This window comes from Morchella sextelata (genome assembly GCF_020137385.1).
Source record: "Morchella sextelata strain SCLS chromosome Unknown scls_3, whole genome shotgun sequence".
NCBI classification, from domain to species: Eukaryota; Fungi; Ascomycota; class Pezizomycetes; order Pezizales; family Morchellaceae; genus Morchella; species Morchella sextelata.
The window spans coordinates 2,434,415-2,455,701 of NW_025408618.1; the positions used below are offsets into that span (position 1 = coordinate 2,434,415).

Consider the following 21,287-nt stretch of genomic DNA (forward strand, 5'->3'; position numbering starts at 1 on the left):
ATGGATGGATGGATGGATGGGTGGGTGCAGTGTGCAGTGGTGGGGAGCACAGGCCTAGGCACGGATATATATTTATATTTATATTTATGTATATTTAGATTGAGATAGAGATCAGAGATAGACAATATCGAGATACAGTTATCGATATCGATATCGATGGGTGCGCGCGGGTCGGGCCGAGGTTCTAAAGTACACTTACCTTACTTGCCTGCAGCCGGCACAACAGCTAACCAAACCAAACCAAACCAAACCAAACCTCCCGGATTCCCCAAAGCGCAGCTGCAGTCCTCCACCCACCCACCCACCCACCCACTGACCAACCATCATCGCCTCCCCGCCCGCCCAGTGCAGCTAGCTATACACACAAACCCAACACCCGCCGTCGCCGCTCTCCACCCCCACCCCCACCCCCACCGCCGCACACCGCACACCGCACACCGCACACACCGCAATGTCCCGCCCGGCCGCCGCCCTCGCAACCCACAAGCTCCTCCGCGCCTTCCACCACAACCCCGCGCTGCCCCGGCACACATTCTACTTCCTGGCCTCGGTCGCCTTCTCCGCCCTCAACCGGCCCGACGAGATCCCGCGCGTCTGGCGCTATGCGCTCGAGAACGTGGCCATCCCGGGCAGCGCCGAGGAGGACTATGTCCGCAGGGAGCTGGCGGCGGGCGGCGCGGGGAAGCGGGGGGAGGAGGAGGAAGAAGAGGGAAGGGAGAGTGCGCTCGTCATACATCGGAAGATAAGGGAGGCGCTGTTGAAGAGTGTGGTTATTTGCGGGTTGCCGGTGGTACGTTCTCGCTCCCCCCCCCCCGGTCCTATCCCAACACATTCCGCGGACACCCCACCCCCGCATTACCCCCGCCTCTATACCATACTAACCCCCCAGCCACCAGACCATCAACGCCCTCACCGCCCTCTCCACCGCCACGCCCCCCCACCTGCACCTCCCCTCCCCCACCTCCCGCCGCGCCGCCCTCGCCTCCCCGCCGCACCCCCTCCTCGCCCGCGGCAACGCCCTCTTCAGCACCCTCTACGGCAAGGTCACCCCCCGTGTCATGGGCAGCATGGTCCACGCCTACGACGACCTCGGCGTCGTCGCCGAACTCCTCTACGCGCACGTGCTCAGCAACACGGCGGTGCTCGGCGCGCGCGACACGAGCCTGCTTGTTGTCGCGGGCCTGGTGCCGCAGGACGTGGATCCCCAGCTGAGGGGCCATGTCAAGGGCGCGGTCACGAACGGGGCGACGGAGCGCCAGGTGGCGGCGGTGAGGGGGCTGGCGGAGGAGTGTTGTCGGGTTGCGGGGAGGGGGGTGCCTGGTGCGAAGCTGTGAGTGGGCTTGTATGTAGATGGTTGTAGATGTGGATGTGGTGTCTTTGCGTGTATGTAGGTTATTAGGGGGGCAGTCGAGTGACCTTTTGGAAATGTGGACGCAAAAGTAAATAATTAAGCACAACCCATCACTCGGCGCCTCTCTGCTCCCGCCAGTCAGCCAGCCGGCCGGGTAAACTGTGAAAAGATAGCTGTGAACTCTTTCAGCGCGCAAATTACCCGGTTAAACCAAGCAGCTCTGGTAGCTCAGGGGTTAGAGCATGCGATTGCAGATCGCAGGGTCGATCGTTCAAATCGGTCTCAGAGCTTGACTTTACAATTTTTTTTCTCACCTCCCAATACCCACACTCGTTCACTTTGGTGTCTTTTTTATGGTTCTCGGTTGCAAAATTCGTTTTTCGGTGGGGTGGTTCGCTTATGTTACTTTTGAACTTGGGTGGTAGGGTTAGGGTTTCTGGAAAGGTGTGTTTGTGGTCATTGACATGCGCTCAGAGGGATTCAACGTCTGAAGTGATTGTGGTGGGGTGTGGAATCTTTTGCAACTCAGGTATCACATGCATCCAACAGTTGTTTGCACACAAGAACACAACAAAGGCACACAAAGAAGGATTCGATATATAACCAAGATAAGTATACAAGAACGTAAGAACCAAAACCAAAACAAAACCAAACAATGAGAGACAACTAGCCAACCACTGACTAAACTAACTAACCAACTACAAGCACTGCGAATAGTAATCATTAAGGACAGTGCACACATACGGGCTCGCACACACGGTTGATCCCGGGTATCCCTGTTTTTAATCGCCCACCGTTAGCATCACAAACACACACACCACATCAAGCACAAACAGAGGGAGGGAAAAACTTACGATACCGCCACACTGGCTGTACCGCGGGACGGCGGTCGCGCTCCCGGAGGCGCTGCTGGTGGTTGTGGTGGGGGTGGCGAGGGCGAGGATCTTCTCGACGGCTTTCTCGGCCGCGATCATGATGGGTGCGGACGGGTTTGTGGTGACGTGGCCGGGGAAGATGGAGGCGTCGACGACGAACTACGGGTTTTTTATCAGTCAGTCATTCAGTCTTGTCTTATCACGGAAGGCGGAAGAAGAAGAGGAGGAAATGAAAAAAAGGAAGGGAAGAGAAGCAAAAGGAAGGAAGGGGATCACAAACCAGGTTGTCGGTCCCGTAGACCTTCGCGTTGGTGTCCACGACACTCCCAGTTGTCCCATCGCCCGAAAGCCCAGAGTCGGTGCCCATCTTGCAGGTCCCGATCCAGTGGTTCGAACGTCTGCTGTCGACATATGAGTTCACATACTCCTGCGCTGTGACGCCCGCCGCGGGCCTGATGAACGTGATGCCGCCCTTGTCCCTCGCGGCGTTGAGCACGCTCTGGACACCCCTTACCACCACATCGATGTCGGCCGCGTCGCGGAGGAACGGAGAAGTGCTGATCTGCATGTTGAGCGAGCTGGTGATTGTCATGCGTCCGCGCGAGGTGACGCCGGTGCCCAGGTACTGCGACATTGTGACGAGGTTGGTGCCCTCCTGGCCGAGCGAGCCCTCGCTGCGGGCTGTCCACTGCAGCTGGCGAGTGATGCCGTCAGTGCCGAGGAAGGACTCCCAGAGCATGGTGTTTGGGCCCGGTGCGGCGGTGGCGAGGATGCCGGCACGCTGGTTCAGGTAGAGGTTCATGTCGGTGGTGTTTGGGTTGTCATAGGCGGCGTAGAAGTCATAGCTTGTGACGCTCGCATGGCTAAAGACCATGTCCGTGTTTGTGTGGTCGAGGACGTTATAACCCACTGGGAGGCGGATCCACTCGCTCTCTGTCTGCATCGCGGCGCCCTCCAGAGAGGACTTGACGACGTTCAGCTGGTCGGTGGGGCCGATACCGGAGCGGAAGAGGATCTTGGGTGTCCCAAAGGTACCGGCAGAGAGAATCACACGGCCAGTGGTGGGGGTAACGTTGTAGACTCCGATCTTCCCGCCGACGGTTGTGGAGGAGGGTGTCACCTGCACACCGGTGATGTGGCCGGCGGTGCGCAAAGTCTTGATGACGGTTGTGTTGACGGCGATGGCAAAGTTGGAGCGGGCCTTTGCGGTCTGGAGGTATGTTGCGAGGGGCCCACCACGCTCGCCGTTGGCGTACATGAATGGCGAGTGGGAAAATGTGCGGTTCTTCTGGTTGGGGACCGAGTTTGCGGTGACCTCTGACCACCCGGCGGTCGTTAGGACGCTGGAGAGAACGGTGTAAGGCGCCTGCAGATAGCGTACGCCATTGCTAGATGGGTTATCAGTGCCGGGAATACGTGTGAAGACTTTGTTGGTCGCAGAGACCATATCAGTGGCTTTCCATCCGGTGGGGAAGTTATCGTTCCAGTCTCTGTCCTGGGGCTTGAAGAACAGTCCCGCATTGACGGCTGTCCCACCGCCGAGGACGCAACCGGCCATTTGGTCAATGTCGTTACATGCAATACCAGCGCTGTCTACCCAAATCTGATTGCAGAGACCCGGCACATCGAAGCGTGTCAGGCCCTTTCCTGCCAGCCAGGCGGGTCCAACGGTGCCTCCGGACTTGTAGGTACTTGGTGGACCGCGCTCGATCAGAAGCACGCTCTTCCCGGTTTCAGAAAGACGGTCCGCAACTATTATCATAGATATCAGTTAGCTAGCTGCCTTACTACGTCGTTGATATAGAAGGGTCAATGATCAACTTACCAACCAACCCTGCTGCACCACCACCAACAACAATATAATCATACGTGCCCAGCACCGTTGTGCTTGTGGGTGTCGCCGTGGGTGCGGTAGTACTGACTGCACTAGTAGTAGTTGGGACCGCAGTGGGCGTCGGTGCAGCTGCAAGCCACCCCTCATACCCTGCCTGTCTCGCACTTGTAAGTATAACACCGTACTGACCGAACCCTTGATGCTCCTCAAATGTGGAGGCAGGATCAGTGGGATCATCGACAGGGGCGGTGCTCTGAGCCCATCCCATAACAGTAAAGTCGGCAGTGGGGTCGAAGCCACCGTCGGTCCAGGTCACACAGTCGACACAGCGGAAAGTGTAGGAGAAATGGGTGGCATTGGAGCTGGTGTAGAGGGGGATGCTGGAGGCGGTGCCAGAGTAGACTGTGGGCTCAAGGTAGCCACTGGGGGACTATCAGCACTGCTTTTCTATTGCTACCTGCTCTCCGGGAGACTTACGAGGCCATGCGGAACGACTGGACAATTTCATTTCCGTTCATCCACACGACGCTGAGAAGGTTGCCGTTCATGCCTCCACCAAAGCTGACACCGGACCATCCTCCGATGGGGCCGACCTATAGACCATCAGCACTTTAATTTATCATCAATAGTAATAATGATACTCACAATCTGCCCAATAAACTCATTGGTTGGTGTGCTCGGAAAGACGACTGAAAAACTGAAGCCCCCATATGAGCTGGTTAGGAAACGCTGAAAGATTATCCCCGTCTCGGGGTCGGTGTATTCAGTTGTTGACTGTGCGAGTACTATCATTCACGCCGAGAAAGGATCAGCACGGGTGGGTATAACACGGTTTCTAATATATGAGGAATATTTTTTTACCTGAACTAGTCAGACCCAACACGGACAACAGGTAGAAGAAAGAGATTTTCATATTGGCGACTCAGTAAAGGAAAGACTATCACCGGAACCAGATTTGGTTGGTGGATTTGGTGGGTTGAGTGGGTCGTCTGTCTCTTGCTTGCTTGAGAGAGATGGTACGGGAGATCATAGGGGATCAATGGGCTTCTTATATTGAATCCTGAGATCTCCTATGGCTAGAAAGGAGTGATAGATGAAGAGGCGAGGAGAATCGTATGGTTCATTTCATCGTTAGTGCGGTGGACCTCTGGGCACTCCATGCACCCGGGAAGTGAGGTTTCCTGGGGTACATGATAATTGCAGTTGGGCCCGTATAATGCATGCATGGAGCAGTGCCTACCTGCCTATGCAGCGCAGAAGACAATGGCAGTCGGTACGTTCACACGTTTTTCCGCTCATGTGTGGGGAATCTCCGAGCTAGCAAACTCGACGGCATCAACTTTAGATTGTGGCACGACCTTGACACTGGGGTAGAGGTAGAGTATCCGTGGGTATTGCGGTAGAATCGGTTTTTCTACGTATCAGTCAATAGCTGTCTGCTACATAGGAGGTTTCTGTTAACGGACGGAAGCCTCCGATAGCTCGCCTTTACACACGAAAAAGGCTTATTTGCTTATTAAACTTATTAAACCTCTTCCAACAGGCGGATCGACAACCTTCTCTTCCCCCTGTTGATCATTAATAACGGTCTCTAGGCCCGAGTCTCCTGGTAAGATGCAAGGATCATGGGTTTACTTTTTACCGAGAGTGCCCAGAGCCAATAGGAGTCGACCCAATTAATTCACTACAATCCTTGTACGCTACTACTGCAGTACTCCTGCCCAGACAAAACCTGTACCTGCTTCAGATGGCGGTGCGGGGTGCGGGGAGACGCGTGCCTGTATGCCAGATTGAAATTTGAAGATACGCTTGCGGAAATCTTTGAATGCTGTTCCAACAGCCGACGACCGGGTTTACGACAGCATATTCCGTTAGTGTATCTCGACAAGTTGATGCGACTTTGGTCTGCTTGAGCGCTCATAACAACTTACATTACAACATCAAGACTTTAATTCCGTAGGCTACGGATATGAATCTTACCCATCTGCTCGATGGTGCTTACTCATTCACTTGCAGGTGTATTCCCCGGAGTATTGCATGTCGAAATAAAGATATACACCCATGGCATGTGGTATATAGAGTACAGTTAATGTTATCTGCAATCTATAATCCCTGTGTAATTAGCTCAAACCCCGACATTTTAGTTGTCTGCTCAGTACCTAGGTATGTCTCCCTCAATACGACATAGCTCTCCAAATGTGCAGATGACTCAGAAAGCGAGGCGTATTGATCAGTACTGTATGCACCGTCTTGTGTTGACAGGTAACATAATTTCCTGGTAACATCAATGTACCACCAGCTATAGATATTGTCTTCATTCCCTAAAGCTTGGTTTTGGTTGGGTAATCATTTGAAGTCGGATTACAGCGGAGAATCCGCCTCAGGTTTCCGGAAAGATGTGCCACGTGCGTATATAACGTCGGGCCGCTAAGCAGCTCCGTAATTTTCATCTCACGGTGCCTCTTTTTGTACATTGGGGTCGAAAGCTGCTCAAAGTACTATCTCCCTACATCTTACGATCACTACCATCAGATGTACCGGGCTGAATTTCGCCGAGATTGTACATAGTAGAGGTTTTCACCTCGCGAGAACCATGCTTTTTGCCCTCTAATCCCCGACGAGATAATATTGACGGGTATCTATAGGTGAGATGTGTGGGGGCGTGGTCCTCCGATCAACCGATGTGTAGGATGGACTTGAGGCCTTATAATGAAGAAGCATATAGGGGATAAAATACTATAAATTACATGTACTGCACCCCAGGCTCGACGCACGTAAAATGATTAGTCGTAGTTGTCCGTATTAATGGTTGCTAAGAGTATATACGTATGCTGTACCTCCATAGGACATCACATCCAGATTGTTTGGACAGATGACTTTGATCATGAGGCAGATACCCGGATAAGAAGGCGGACAATGATATTCCTTGAAAACTATCTCCAATGTAGTTGAGTCGACTCCTTCGTGGAATCTAGCTCGCCTGAGATGCGGTTGAGGTCGGGATCAGATGAAGACAGGTGCTTCATAGTGAGAGACAACATGATGAGGAAAGAAGTACACATGTGTCTCTTGGACGCTTGAAAAGGGTTTAACCCCCGCCAATGATATGTATTGCTCAGAGCGTTCTCTGCGGCGTTCTCCAAAGTGGCCTTTCCAGCATTTCTCTACATCAGTGATGTGGGTACGCGTGTGAAGGACATGTATACGGTACCTAATATACATGTAGCACCCTGTCTGTACCAAGTCTTGTTTACAACATTCCCCCACTATCTGTCCCACGCCAGTTGGCCGAAAGAGATATTCTTAACTGCGGGCCGAAGTGACAGCTACATGAACATATAAAAGGTTTGTCGCCCCCACCTGAATGTGCCGACTTCCAGCTCTATATACATACATATATACGCTACAGTGTACTTAATGTACTTACATTTATGTGGGTGGCTTAATATATGGCTTGACTTCTCTCGGGATGAAATGGGTTGTACAAACATTTGGCCTGAGGGATGGATTCCTTGGCGTTTTTACCTTTATCCCAAATCAAGCAAACCACCATATATTATTATTCAAAGGGAACTAATCGTCTATTCAAAAACAGAGCCTATAGCTATGAATGTTGGCCACAAACCAGGACGACTCCAGTGCTGAATGAGGGGGGGATACTAAAACTGGATATAGCTCGGCGCGATCTTGAAGGAAGCTGATAATATAATACACTAGGAAAAACTTAATCAAAAAGCTCTGAGACCGGTTTGAACGATCGACCCTGCGATCTGCAATCGCATGCTCTAACCACTGAGCTACCAGAGCTGATGTAGAGCAGGGGTCTATATAAATACATGTATTTAGCATTAGTAAATATCTTGGCAGTTAACTAATGTGTACTAACTTTAAATAGTGTGTAGACATAGCTGGGGGAATGATCCCGAGATTTACTATGTGTGCTAGCTTTACACTCTTTATAATTTGCTATTAGACTCCTGTATGGGTGTGTGTGTAGCTTGCCAAAACTCTGAAGACCACATGGACGTACGTAGAATGGATACTAATCAAAGGGATCAAAACTTGCAAAAGTAGGAGGATCAGAACGCATAGAGATTGATTTAAAACATATTTCAACAATGAGGATTATTTGAATTGGTCCATATGCTTTTCCTTTAGCTAGTGGATCATCTTTAAAATGATGCATATTTGAACGTTAAATATCTGCTTCTTGTACGTAGAGGGTTTTATGATGACCCCAGCATACATTTATTTATTAAGTTGGTGGGTCATGCCAGGAATAGTGCATGTACATACGTAGCAATTTGATGTCTGATCGTGGTGGTCGTGTGGGGCGCGAATACTGCGGGAAGGGGCTCTGTCTCATTCTTCTGCATCTAGCTAGCCAAGAACCTTAAATCAACGTCCAGACAAACTCTTTTATTTGCCCGGCCTGATCTTCGATCCTCTCTACAAACCTCATCCTCCACTTCTTCCAGATCAGCTTCCATCACGCCTAGACCTTCAAATCATCCATGGAGTATTCCTGTATACTTCTTGGTGAAACACAAGGAGTACCAGTGGATTTATTTGAGACAGCAGAGGTGAGTTGAATTTGGTAGTACAACGGTGGCTAATGGTGGCACAGGTGGCTGGGTTTAATTCTTACCCAACATCGTCAGATATTACTAAAACCATGATACGCATATACAGTTCCAACGATCTCCTAAAGTCTCTCCAGTCGTCCACCCTCAAGTATTCCCTGATTGTTTTTGAGAAACTCCAAACACAGAATTCGACACAACCTATATTGTCGTCTTTAAAAGAGCACAGGCTGCTAAATCATACCTTTGTGATCACCTATCTGTCCGATTAGGCGGTTTCACCCACAACGGCTATAAACAACTAGTGCTTTATTCAGCGGCATAGCGAAAATGATATATATGAGCCAATTCAGACGAATTCAATAGCCAGCTTTGACTTAAGCAGCTGTTACCAGACACCTCTGATAATCCAGGTCAATATCAAAGATCCATGAGGGAAATCTCTATGGCTCAGCGTACTGTCATAGAGAAAATTGAATGAAATCTCTTTCCCCGGATCTGCCCACCAAATTTTGCTTTTCATATTCTTCTCTATACATACATTCAGTCAACTGAATCTTTCATCAACATCGCAGCGAATGAGAGGCCTTAGAATGAAGAGTGAGAGTTGGGCCCGCCATGAATTCTTCCTATGACTAGCCGGCAGTTTAACTACGCTCTCTCTTGGAGCTCTATTCATTCCAGGAATAACAGCTTGACACCCCCCTCCAAAAACAGGCCGACAGATTAAATTCCCTTGTATAGGAAATTCACAGGCGATTGGAAGTTAGTAATGAGCTTTTATGGATGTTTTAGCCATTATATGGCCTCTAGAAAGCTATGTCTCGTATGAGTCCGTATCGCATGTTGCGTCACAACGAAGAATATTGAGAATAAAGCTTTGAATGGCTTTCAAAAGGCCCCAAAGGACTCCCGAAGCCTCCGAGAGTTTCTTATTCCGGATAAACCTACGATTCCGGAGTTCACCTGGTACTCCACTAGCATTTTTAAACCAACCGAGACTGTTTCGGGAGTTGCACACAAGCCCAACCATTTGACTCTTACTGAGAAAATTTAAAGCAAAAATGATCCCGGGAATTCCCGGAAAGATCTCACCAAGTGGAGGACAATGGAGATGGTTTTTTTGGCACTGGTTAATGTTGTGTGGCAACCAAGAATCACAAGACTACACGTAGCAAACATGACACCATGTTTCCTCGTTTTACCACAAAACACCCCGGTCATGAAAATATTATCGTATACAGCCTTTCTCGTTTCTTCTCAGCCTCACACTTCATGGGCTCAGGCCCCTATGTTGCCCGGCTCGGGCCGCAATTCCACTGCAGTACATGATCTGCTAGTAGACCTAGACCTTCCGTCCTATGTGCACTGCGGGATGTACAAAACCCGTAAGTAGACACCAGGCCTATACTAGGTTTCATCCTGTATCATTAGGGCTATCGGCAGTTCAAGATAAACCAGTTACTGTTGTGTTCTAGAATAAAGTAGCCTGGAACTTGTAGTCTACGGAAAGAAGGTCTAATACTACAAAGAGTTAATAGTAATGCCGGTTACGTACGTTGGGGAAGTGCACTGCAACGTTGGGGAAGTGCATCACAACGTCGAGTAGAAGACAAGGGTTTATCATTCACTCTCTTTGTCAATTCCGGTCTGGAGAATAACAAATGGATAGAAGTTCTTTGTCTGTATTATCTACGAATGTAGAATGGCACGAGCATAAGTTTGTACAGCCAAATTCTTAGTCACAACTTATCACTCGCAAGCTTTATGATCATCCCTAGCCTGGTGCCTAGCCGGCATGCTGCATTGCCGGTGATAGTATCTAGCTAGAGCTTTTTGACACATTCAGACGCTAGGGTAGATGATATCAGGGGGCATCAAGGATTAGGACGCGAACCTATCAAAACTTAAATGCTTCAGAAACCACGCTGCAGACAAAATGTTCATAAAAGTGCCGGCATTTCTCTGATGAAAAGAAAGAGCGGGCAAGGGTGAATACATCTCCGCTGCAGAAGAGGAGGGGATGACAGAAATATACAACTAAGGTGGAGCATATGGTTGGCAGCTGCTCATTCGCCAAGTCAAACAATGCCTACAGCTTGACGATCGCAAGTTGAAGTCACTACAGCGTGTGGTGGAATTACTGTTGAAATATTTGAAAATTTTTATTTGCCTTGCCAGCAATGCAGGCCCTGCTCACAGATCCCTGCTTCTACATTTCACTGTAGTGTTAGATGCAGCTCTCGTTTAAAACTTCTATGTTAATAGTCCTGTGGCTCGGGACGCTGTGGTGGGTGTATCCTGTGGCGAAAATTCGGAGCATCACAATCCTGCTTAAGGATACTAGACTTTCGAGCTACTTGAAGTATTCTAGCCAATGAGAATTTCCTACTCCAGAGGATACTCACAAGCCAATGCTTCTCGGCCATGAAGAGGTCGTTTTGCCTGGGAAAAATAAAAAATAAAACCTCCCTAGTCAGAATAGAGTTGGTAATTTTTGCCCCCCTCCCTCCCCCATGTACATCCACTTAATTAACCAAAGGCAGAAAAGTCTTTTTTGTATTGGGTTGGTCGATCGATCATACTTTTCCGCCTAAAACTTACTTATCTAAACGTCTCACTAAAAATACCCGAGGCTCCGGCCACGTTATACCCTATAAATTATATCGATCATGGCCATAGGTTAGGGACCATAATTCTGCTGGAGCTTCATATAATTCTCTTTACTATACGTACCTTTCATCTCAACATTTCAGGGGAACGGTAGTGTTTTAGTGTGACGGTTACGCACATCCCAGTGAGTGATAGGGTGGAGAGAACAAAGGCCATAAATAACCATTGTTATATAGATTAAAGGGTCCCAGCAATTCTCCGGCTAGCTTGGTAAGATGGTGCGGGGTTGGATATCAATTCTGGAAAGAAACCCAGCTGCAGTAGTAATAGAGATTCGATATAGCGGTGCTCATCACGTAAGGACAGTTACTCTAGATCGTGTTGATTAAACTACATATGACTTTCCCCACGTACGATTGGTCCTATATGAATAGCAATATAGTCATTAGAAAACAGTCAAGCTGGGAAAGGTGCACTTGTCGCTCGTATGCTTGAATAACCGGTATCCAAGTTGCTGCAGGGCCAGGATTGATCATGTCACTTAGACATTTGGCATATGCACATTCTCCTCGGAATTCCCAATATGGGGTATCGAATGCCGGTATACCAGAAACAATGTGGAGAAAGGGAGGTACTCACCTTTTTCTCAGTGCCCAGCGGGTAGCGGAGCATCTACACATCAAGGAGTGGGGGGTACGGGTTAAACCCCGCACGCTGCATATGTCTTTATTAAACTTTGCTTGTCTTTTTTCCCGAAGTTGACGCGAGTGGCGAGTTGAGGGACAACACTGCTTTCTTGAAGAGTTTTATCATGGTGAGGTTAGGCTTGTGTGTTAGTCAATGGACCCAAGTTTTCTTATCCGTCACACAGACTGTACATCACGACCAGAAAGTGTTGGAATCAAGACGCAATGTGTATACGGAAACCAGGTTTGCTTAGGAGATGATGTGAGTCTTGTGTATCTTCAGCAGAAACGCTGCAGAGGACCAGCTTTCTAGAATCATATATACAGATCACCCGCGGGTTTCTGATTCGCTCGCTTTGTCGCACATGTACATTCTCATCTTGCTTTATAAGACCTGAACCTGACCATGTGGCTTCGTGGCCAGTTGCCGACTATATCAGAAAGACAGGTATGAATATACCGGATCAAAAACTATAACAACAGCTACAACAGCCCAAGCCATAGTTGCAACTGCTGTTGAAGGAAGATCGATTCCGGCCGCAGAAGAAAATCTGACGCACGCGTACACCGTTACGTGTTTGACCACAAGTCACCTGCTTATTTGATATCACGAACGTCTAGGTTTTGAAAGCTCCTGACCATTCCAAGAAAGCAATCTTATCTCATCAGGTGCGACTTCTATATGATTTAACTCCTTAGAGGCATCAATGAGCTCGGAACCACCTTATAAAAGAGCCAGTTACACGAATTATTGTTTCTGGATAGCTCACTAATCTCTTACTATACTGCTTCTAGATCTGTTTAGACGCTGGAATAAGTCTAATATCAGTGTTTACCTAGGGTCGAGGATTGCAGTATGTAGTTAGGACTCATTGCTATCTACTATTATTATACTGACAAAGATTACTTAGGTTATGGAATCGGATCCTAATCCTTCAGGTAGTATCTGGCGTTCATATGACACTGATATAAAGGTAACCAGTCTAGTCTCGTCTCTAATATAATCCAAAGTGACAAATAAAGGTCGGGAAAGAACACTGTGACATCTAATTATTCCCGAGTTAATAGACGTCTTCTACCGGCTTTGGACATATCTTTACGGACCAGCCGGTGCCAGAAATACACCACATAGGAATGTGGGAACCACAAGAAACCCAGGAAAAGAACAGGTTCATTGATGATGCTGATTGGGTGAGTTGTAATTCATTGACAGGCGTCTTATACGTAGTCACCTAAGTCATATCATGCCAGTTAACTTATAAATTTTACAGTTCCAGCCTCCCAGAGAATCCAGCATCTTAGTACAATCCTACGGCAAATTTTCACCTCCTTGCTATCATCAGGAGGATCAAGATTGGAGCTTTGATACACAATATCCACTTGATGTTGGAGAGCAACAGGGAGAAGAGGAAATACAGGATGAGATGGTGGGTATACGCACAGCAGCAGGGACGGGAACCCCTACGAGTTTACTATCAGATAATAAAACACAACCAAACACCCCAGAGAGCATAACGGCACCGCCAAATTCACCCGAATACGTCTCTACTATCCCAACCCCAGCCGTTACCCCCTTTAAGTCCGGTACTCCCAGTTTCACAGCCGCAGCTCACCAAGCTGTTGTTGATCTCTTCCCAGAGATTGTGGACACCTGTATCTTCAGAGTAAAACCAACACTCCCGGAATCAGAAACTCAGAATATATCATCTATCATTCAGGCTTATCCTACAGAGGAAAGCCATGAAACCTACCACTCGTTACCCTTTTCTAACCCACGGGCCTCGAAACGAAAACGAAATAGTGATATGTGCTCCAGATTTAATCAAACACCGTCCTCAATTCCATTCGTCCCCATTGAATCACCGGACATCGAGGATCCTCAAAGGAGAGATAAGCTATCGATATCACCACATCCCACAGCTACGCAGCCCTCTTTTGCCGCCACCTACACTGTGGATGCATATGAGCCACTCAAAAGCGGTCATCTATCACAACTATCTTCCGATCTAGTCAATTTAGATTTGAAAAATGTATTGCTTCCCGAACCCCACATGATTCCACCGTATAATTTTAATAAGCTTACCGGGAAAGCAGTCAGAATTCTCGCACGTATTCGGAATCCCGGAAGAAACCCCAAGCCCTAACATTACAATCTCCCCTCGTCACCTCTCTAAGCTCAAACTCCCCTCCACACCTCCACCAAAGAGCGTCTTCGATCCTGAAGGGCTTGAAAAATATCACGACTTTTCTAGGTTTATCTCAGATCAAGAATTAATAGATAGCGATGAAGCGACCATGTCCGACAATGATATACCTTCGCCTTCACCAGCCTCGACCCCTACCTCCTTCATCTCGAGACCGCTACCGGACTCAAAAGAGCTACTGAGGGAGCAAAATCGGCTACTTCTGCGGTGGAGATCCGAAGGTATCAGCTATCGTACCATCAAGAAGAAACTTGGAATCAATGAAGCCGAGAGTACTCTCCGTGGAAGGCTAAGAACTTTAACGAAGCCCAAAAGCGAAAGGTTGAGGAAGCCACAATGGACAGAAGAGGATGTTTGTCATTCAATCACTCCATCTAAGATGATATTTTTGGTGTACTAACTAACTAGAGCAGATTGAACTACTCCTCGAGATAGTTGATCCATCTATTTTGGGTGTGAAATGGAAGCAAGTATCAGACACTATAGTAAGTCTTGGCGGGAGCTATAGGTTTGGCCCGAGTACGTGCAAAAAACAGTATCTGAAACTGGTGGAAGAGGGTAGGGCAAGCCCCCTATTGGGGTGCGGTACTGTTGTGGGAAAGAGATCAAGAATAGAATTCAAGGTAGAGAATTGAGGAGACAAGAGTATGATTTTATACTTTTGAGCTTGGCGGAGGTAGCCCATATGTTTGCTGCAATTTAGCCTGGTCGGTTTGATTTCACGATATAGATAGTATGCGGACTAATATAGCGCCTTCAACTCTATCTAACCCGCCTCCAACACTTGAGAATCTCATTTCTAGATTAGTTTTTTTAATACAATTTACGAACATTCGGGAGCAGTGGGCCAATCAGGAGGACCTACATGTAATACGTGAAGTGACATAGCATTCTTAGATCTATGGTATGTAAGTTAACTGCATGATTGAGCTGTCGTTTCGCGTAGTTCGGTATCGAGTGCAGCTCTAGAAATTCACGTCATAGGCTATCACTCGATTAACCCTGATGACTGATCCAGCCCGGAAGATACCTCATGTTTTTGCCCCTTAGTTTCGTACTGGCTTTTGAATAATACTACCTTCTCCTGGCCGGCCGGTTAGGTCTTGGGAAAGAAAGTACACATTGGTGCATACTTACAAACCAGGGATGTGCTCGAGGCAGGCAATAAGAACCTGAAAATGCAAGCTGCAAGCAGGGGCTCAATTTGGTGTAGCTTTTCGCCAGCCGCGAATCAGAGGTCGTTACCATAAAAAGTCATTTTCAGGTTCTTGCCTGCCCCGAGTAGTGGTATTATAAAAACAGGCTCTCTTAGGGACCATCCAACTACATCCGAGACATCCGCCTCATGGAACGGGTGGGGTTGAGTAATCCCCAACACACTCGATCTGCCGGCCAAATCTGTTGAAGCTTCCCGATCGATCTCGGAATCTCATGGTATTTAGCGAATAACTACTAAACAAAAAGCTAAGACAGTAGCAGGCCCTGCAGTGGCCACACATCTGAAAAGGATTACTAATTGATATGATCACCAAAAATGTGAGAAATGCGCAGCGCTTCCAAATAGAGCCTCATCAACGCCACAGGATTGGTGCTCAAATCATGGGATTCCGATCATTTCCCTTTGACATATCTACATGATCGATGTACATGTACAACTTGAGAAGTATCTAATTAGAACCAGTTATTAAGATGCTGTTAAGCTTTTACACTTCGGGGTTTTGATACGTATGAACAGGACACGTAACCAGAGCTTTGTAAAGCTTGAAGGATATGGCAATCTGTATGCATGGTCAAAAGAACAACTATGAGAGACTAGACTATACGGTAGTGCAGAAACGGGGTTGGAGACGTTTCCCAGCTATGAAACTCCTCTCCGCTCTCTCGTCTGGGGTGAAATAGGGAATTACATCTATTTTACATCTATTTATATTGCTTACCTTATGGAAAGATGTTGTACAATTGTGGTACTTCATACATGCATGTCAATAACTATTACACTTTTCACGGCATGTATCGCCTGCCTCGGATCCACCAACACCCGGTTTCAAAATGGACATCTCCGATGATCTGCAGAACATTCTGAAAGTCCCATTGTCCCGATCCTGTTTCAACAGAAAAGTACTCACTCTTCTGCTACTGCGTCGTCCTAGCGCGGTGCTGTGCCGGGCTAGTGTCAGAAACCGAAACGAATGTTCGGGCCGTGTGGGATGATCATATGAATGGCCTAATATATACATATATTGGTAGTGATGAGCTTTGCGCTTTAGGCTTTAGTTGATGCCATATCAATATAATGGGAAAGAGTACGGCATGAAAGCTCTTCCCAGCAGGTTGGTTGTTCGATGAAAAAACACTCTCACAAAGATTCCTGTTTTCGATTCCGCGTAGCACAAGGAACCCCACTTCTGCCCTCTCTCTCTCCTCTCCCTATGTGTTGCCGATACGGCCGGTCGGGACAGCAGCCATCGAGAAGGTGGAGATGGCTAAGACTTACGAACCGGTCCATGCATGTGATCGAATCAGAAACAAATAATAATGCAGATCGCTTGTTTTGAGGGCAAAGAGTACTGCTTGGCTGGCTCTGAGCACGGGTAGTGGGGATCGGGACGCCTGCTAGTGGAATCAATTGTTCGGCTTGCAGAAGTGAACTAAGCCGTTACGTACAATGCAGTAACCTGAATTATGGATACAAGGAAAGAGTGAAATGAAATAAAATGATTGATACTACGAAGTTAAGAATGAAGAACCCCTTTCTGAGCACGCCAGACAAATGAGAGAAGAACACGCTTGCTAAAGAGAAAGCAAAAAAAAAGGAGAGAAAGTAACGAAATTCGTCAAAACATAAGCTGTATCTACAAAGTGAGAGAAAACCAATAAGCAAACTGCGTTACGTTTTCACCTCATCGCAGAACGCAATAGCGCTCCAAAACTTAAACAACTTCCCCTTCTTCGAGCCGCCCCTCGCCTCAAATGACGTACCAATAAACACCCTGGGATCCCTCTCGTCTCTCCCGCTGAAATCAATGAACACACTGCAGAACACAGTCTCATTAGTCCCCAACCACAAATACCAATGATCGAAAGCAGACCAACATACCTCTCCGTCCCCAAGAAGTCCACATGCCGCATCCTCCTGGAACGGTCATAGTTCCTCTTTGAGCAGATCGTTGACCCAAAGAATGTTCCAAAGCTAATCTTGGCTTCCTTCGTCTTACTATTCGCGGTTCAGGTTAGCTAACTGTCCCCTCACCACGCACCACACCACACCACATATATCACATCTCTCACTTACTATTCTGCCAGCGCTACCATCACATCCCATACCGTCACGCCCGTTGCATTCTCGACTACGCAATATGGGTGGAACTTCAACACCTCGAACGCCGCCCAGGCCGTCGGTGGGTCTGTTGCATACTGCGCGCACACCGACGAGTCTTTCAAGAGCGCTGCTGGCCCATCACCGCGGCGCCCTAAGGTTGTGTCTGCGGCGCACAGTGAGGGAGAGAAATGAATTAGCCCAAAAACGGGGTGTAGCATGTATTTCTCCACCGGCGGAGAGGGCAGGAGGTGGGTGGGCGCGAGGAAGCGCTTGCTGCGAAGAGACCGGCGGGTCTGCAAGATATCATTCCAGAGGCGGCAGACCTGCTGGCAGGCAATGATGTCGTAGAGGTCAAGGTGGGCAAAGATGTCTTGGAGGAGGTAGGAGGGGATGCCGACGCGTGGGGGAGCCTCTGTCTCTGTCTCCGAGATTGAGGGGAGAGGTGTAAACATTTTAGGGAGCTTGCTTGCTAATTAATGGGGTAGAGGCAGGTAGCAGATTATTTGGGTTTTAGATATATAGCTAGTAGAGATCAAGACTGAACTTTGGTAGGGCCCACAAGAGGTCTTTATACAAGAGTTCTCAAAAAAGGGACATAGATATAGGTATATAACCAAATGCTCCATAGCTCCCCAAGCTCTACACTAGCTGCTAGCTAGCTGAGCCATAATCTGTCAACCCCAACTAAAAAAAAAAAAAAAAAGAAACAATCCAGTTGCTCCACCAAAGTCCGATCACCGAGCGCCCGCTAGCTGCCGTCATCGAGCTAAGTGCATGGCTGTCTATGGTGGAGGTGGCCGGTGCACACACACACGGCAATCTCCACACAGCTAACATAAGAAAATACATTTGTTTCCCTCTGATCAGCAACATACAGCGTGCACCGATATTCAGGGTTACCTCGCACAGTACATACTTACCTTCCTCTAATCCACAACTTCTTCATGTGACTCTGGAACACCCGGGAGCCTGGTTACTGGGTCTACATAGTTGCAAGGTTCACTTCAGTTGTTATCGCCTGATGATGTTGGGCCCTTGCCTTTCGACACTGCCAGCTTTGCCTTATCCCGAGTTACCCTTATCTTGGTCACCGACCGGCTAGCCCCCGAGAGGGTATAATATTCTAGGATTCTTCTAGAAACTTGGTTTGATATTCTGACGTGTGATTGCTGTTGTTAGAAAAAGGCGGTTTTATCATCTGTGAGGTCATATTGGCACTGGCCATAGGATGCTCCGTGCGATCAACACAAACAGGACAAATTAAAGAGAGGACCCTAGGACTAAATTATTTGGTATTAGTAGTATTAGTAGTGGCAGAACTCCGAACCTGCTATTGGCTGACCAGTAATAAGCAGCGCCGCCAACAGGCGCGTCCGACTGGCAGTCGACTGTGCCAAGCCAGGACTTTAAAGTGGGCAACGGACTGAAGTGGACTGAATGGACTGCAGTCGACTGTGGTCTAGTAGGAGGATCAGTCCGTCCAAAAAGTGGACGGACTATTTAAACTATGGACTGCATACCTACCAGAATTACCGAAATTAGATTAGTAAAATTGTAGTGATGTGTATAACTTGCGGAGTAGATAAGAACTGCGGGGGTGAAGTGGAGAACCAGTTCTTAGAATGAATTCCTAAAACAACAAAATGTCATTTAACGAAAATACAACACGCGTCGGAGAGAGTTCTAACTATTCACCATCTATAGCAGATACAACACCCTCCATAGCAGATACTGCACAATCAATAATTGAGCCACGTTTACTTCCAAGTAATCCAAATATACCAGCTGCGTTTTTACCGAAGTTAAAAGAAAGAACTAGCTGGGTTTGGAAACATGGATCTGTTTTTCAGTGTCCCGATAAGAATGGAATTCTCAAACAAAGGTGGAAATGTGATCTATGCCCTAATCCTGAAACAGCTATTACCTATGCGGATACCACCACCAAAAACGCGATTAATCATCTGGTAAAATTTCATGGATTTCATCAAAACGGTCAGCTCCGAACAGATCCCAACAACTCAAGCAATACTCAAAATCAACTCCTACCACCACCATCAAGCTTCAGTTCCATCAACACACCTCAAAAAATCATTTTTAACAGTGATGTCTTTAAACAACTATATCTACGATGGTGTAACGGCAGCCATACGTTTCGGTTATGCGAAGTGTCAGAGGATGTAAAGGAAGGATTGCGTAGTGTGTGTGGGATTTGTTAAGCGAGTTTCTATTATGTTCTTTTTGTTTCTGTTACGCGAGAAGATGAGTCATCGTGGGTTGAGGTTTGGATATATAAAGGGGCGTTGTCTCGGCTTTCTTCTGTTTCCTTTTCTTTTCTTTCTTCTTTACGCAACCTCTGTATTCTACTTGCTCGCTAAGGCTCGCAAAGAACTCCCTGATATCAAACCTCGCTTCAAAAACACTTTTATTTTACTCCCCTCGGTTTACCCTGGTATACCATACCAGGTTGAGCCACTTCGCCCTCGATCGTACGGTCGCGTTTGTTGTTCCTAGCGAAAGAAACACCACGAAAACTGGCTTCTAGCGAAGAATTCTCCAGCCTTGACCTCCCGAAAGGAAGGAAAAGAAACCTTTCCGAAACGTCACTCTACGCCGCCAGGAGAACTGGACATTCAATCATGTCGCAGCAAGCTTCACTCCAGTCCTTTTTCACCCAGTCTTCCCAGCAAAGGACAGCCCCCTCGCAGATCAGGAACACTCAGGTTCCCGACCCAACCCCATCCGGAGCTCAAGAACAGGAATTCTCCTCGACCTTTGCAACAGAATCCGACTACAACGACCCCTACCAACCGAGAGTCGACTACCTCTACCCGAGCATTGTCCCCCAGGATACTCACACCCAGACGGACCTGAACTATATTACCTGGGCCATCAGACATGCCACCAGCCGAATCTGCCCACCCACCGACAGGATTGAAATCCTCGAAGAGCAAACGACCACACTCCGGAGAACAGTGGATACACTGAGGCACCAAATCGAGGCGCAGACAACTATGATCACCAGCATGCACTCGGCGATCCATCTTCTCCTCAACAAACAACCACAACCGCAGCAACCGCAACAACCACAACAAAACCAACAACAGCAACAACAGCAACAACAGCGAAAACAACAACCGCAGGGACAGAGAATGCCCCCTCCAGCGGTCCCTCAAACAATTCCCCAAGCAGCGCCTCAGGCAGCCCCTCAGGCCCCCCCACCCGCACCCCCCCAACAAGCCCCACCCCGTGGATGGAAAGCAGGCATCTGGGCCGCCGTGGCCTCGGCACCCGGTCCTGCTCAAGGAAGTTTCCAGGTTGTTGAGAGAAGAAAGAAGTCCGCAAAGCCAAAAGCGGACCCCCTCTTCAAGCCAGAATATACCAAAATCAACAGAGAAATCATTGTTGAAACCACTGCTCCATCCGAAGTCAATCCCTCCGAGATCAGGACCCTAGTCAATGCAAGAATTCAGGACGAATCCTGCCACTTCATCTCAGCAAGGAGAACACCCAAGGATAATTTTATCCTGGAAACTAAGTTTGTCACCCCAGCAACAAAGGCAATGGAATACGCCAAAGAAATCGAGGAGGCTCTCCTCACCCTACAAGTACCAGTCGCCATCATCCGGGCAAACTCCAAATGGTCAAAGTTCCTCATTCACGGAATCCCCACAACGGTCGGAGAAGGCGCCGAAGCAGGACAACTGGTAGCATCCGAAATTAGAAGCAACTATGGAGAGAACTTCCAACTTGCCCAGATTCCCCGCTGGATCTCCAGAGCAGAAACACGAATGGAGAAAACCCACTCATCAATGGTCATCACGC

General features: G+C 48.1%; 4 protein-coding genes across 4 annotated transcripts; 2 read left to right on the top strand and 2 right to left on the bottom strand.

Annotated features, from left to right (window-relative positions):
• Positions 1 to 451: 451 nt before the first annotated feature.
• H6S33_009445 (uncharacterized protein) lies at positions 452 to 1,334 on the top strand (the record flags this gene model as incomplete). Its single annotated transcript, XM_044840841.1, has 2 exons — positions 452 to 790; positions 897 to 1,334. The coding sequence occupies 2 exons, from the start codon at positions 452 to 454 to the stop codon at positions 1,332 to 1,334; spliced, it is 777 nt and encodes a 258-aa protein (XP_044698260.1).
• A 715-nt stretch (positions 1,335 to 2,049) lies between these two features.
• On the bottom strand, positions 2,050 to 4,973 carry H6S33_009446 (uncharacterized protein; the record flags this gene model as incomplete). The annotated part of the gene is made up of 7 exons (XM_044840843.1): positions 2,050 to 2,127; positions 2,206 to 2,385; positions 2,507 to 3,978; positions 4,052 to 4,482; positions 4,538 to 4,653; positions 4,706 to 4,845; positions 4,922 to 4,973. The coding sequence occupies 7 exons, from the start codon at positions 4,971 to 4,973 to the stop codon at positions 2,050 to 2,052; spliced, it is 2,469 nt and encodes an 822-aa protein (XP_044698261.1).
• Positions 4,974 to 12,856: 7,883 nt separating this feature from the next.
• On the top strand, positions 12,857 to 14,781 carry H6S33_009447 (uncharacterized protein; the record flags this gene model as incomplete). The annotated part of the gene is made up of 7 exons (XM_044840844.1): positions 12,857 to 12,916; positions 13,011 to 13,133; positions 13,214 to 13,972; positions 14,037 to 14,498; positions 14,560 to 14,631; positions 14,702 to 14,726; positions 14,774 to 14,781. The coding sequence occupies 7 exons, from the start codon at positions 12,857 to 12,859 to the stop codon at positions 14,779 to 14,781; spliced, it is 1,509 nt and encodes a 502-aa protein (XP_044698262.1).
• A 2,252-nt stretch (positions 14,782 to 17,033) lies between these two features.
• Positions 17,034 to 17,917, bottom strand: H6S33_009448 (uncharacterized protein; the record flags this gene model as incomplete). Its single annotated transcript, XM_044840845.1, has 3 exons — positions 17,034 to 17,178; positions 17,244 to 17,356; positions 17,471 to 17,917. 3 exons carry the CDS (start codon positions 17,915 to 17,917, stop codon positions 17,034 to 17,036), a joined length of 705 nt encoding a protein of 234 aa, XP_044698263.1.
• Between the last annotated feature and the right edge of the window lie 3,370 nt (positions 17,918 to 21,287).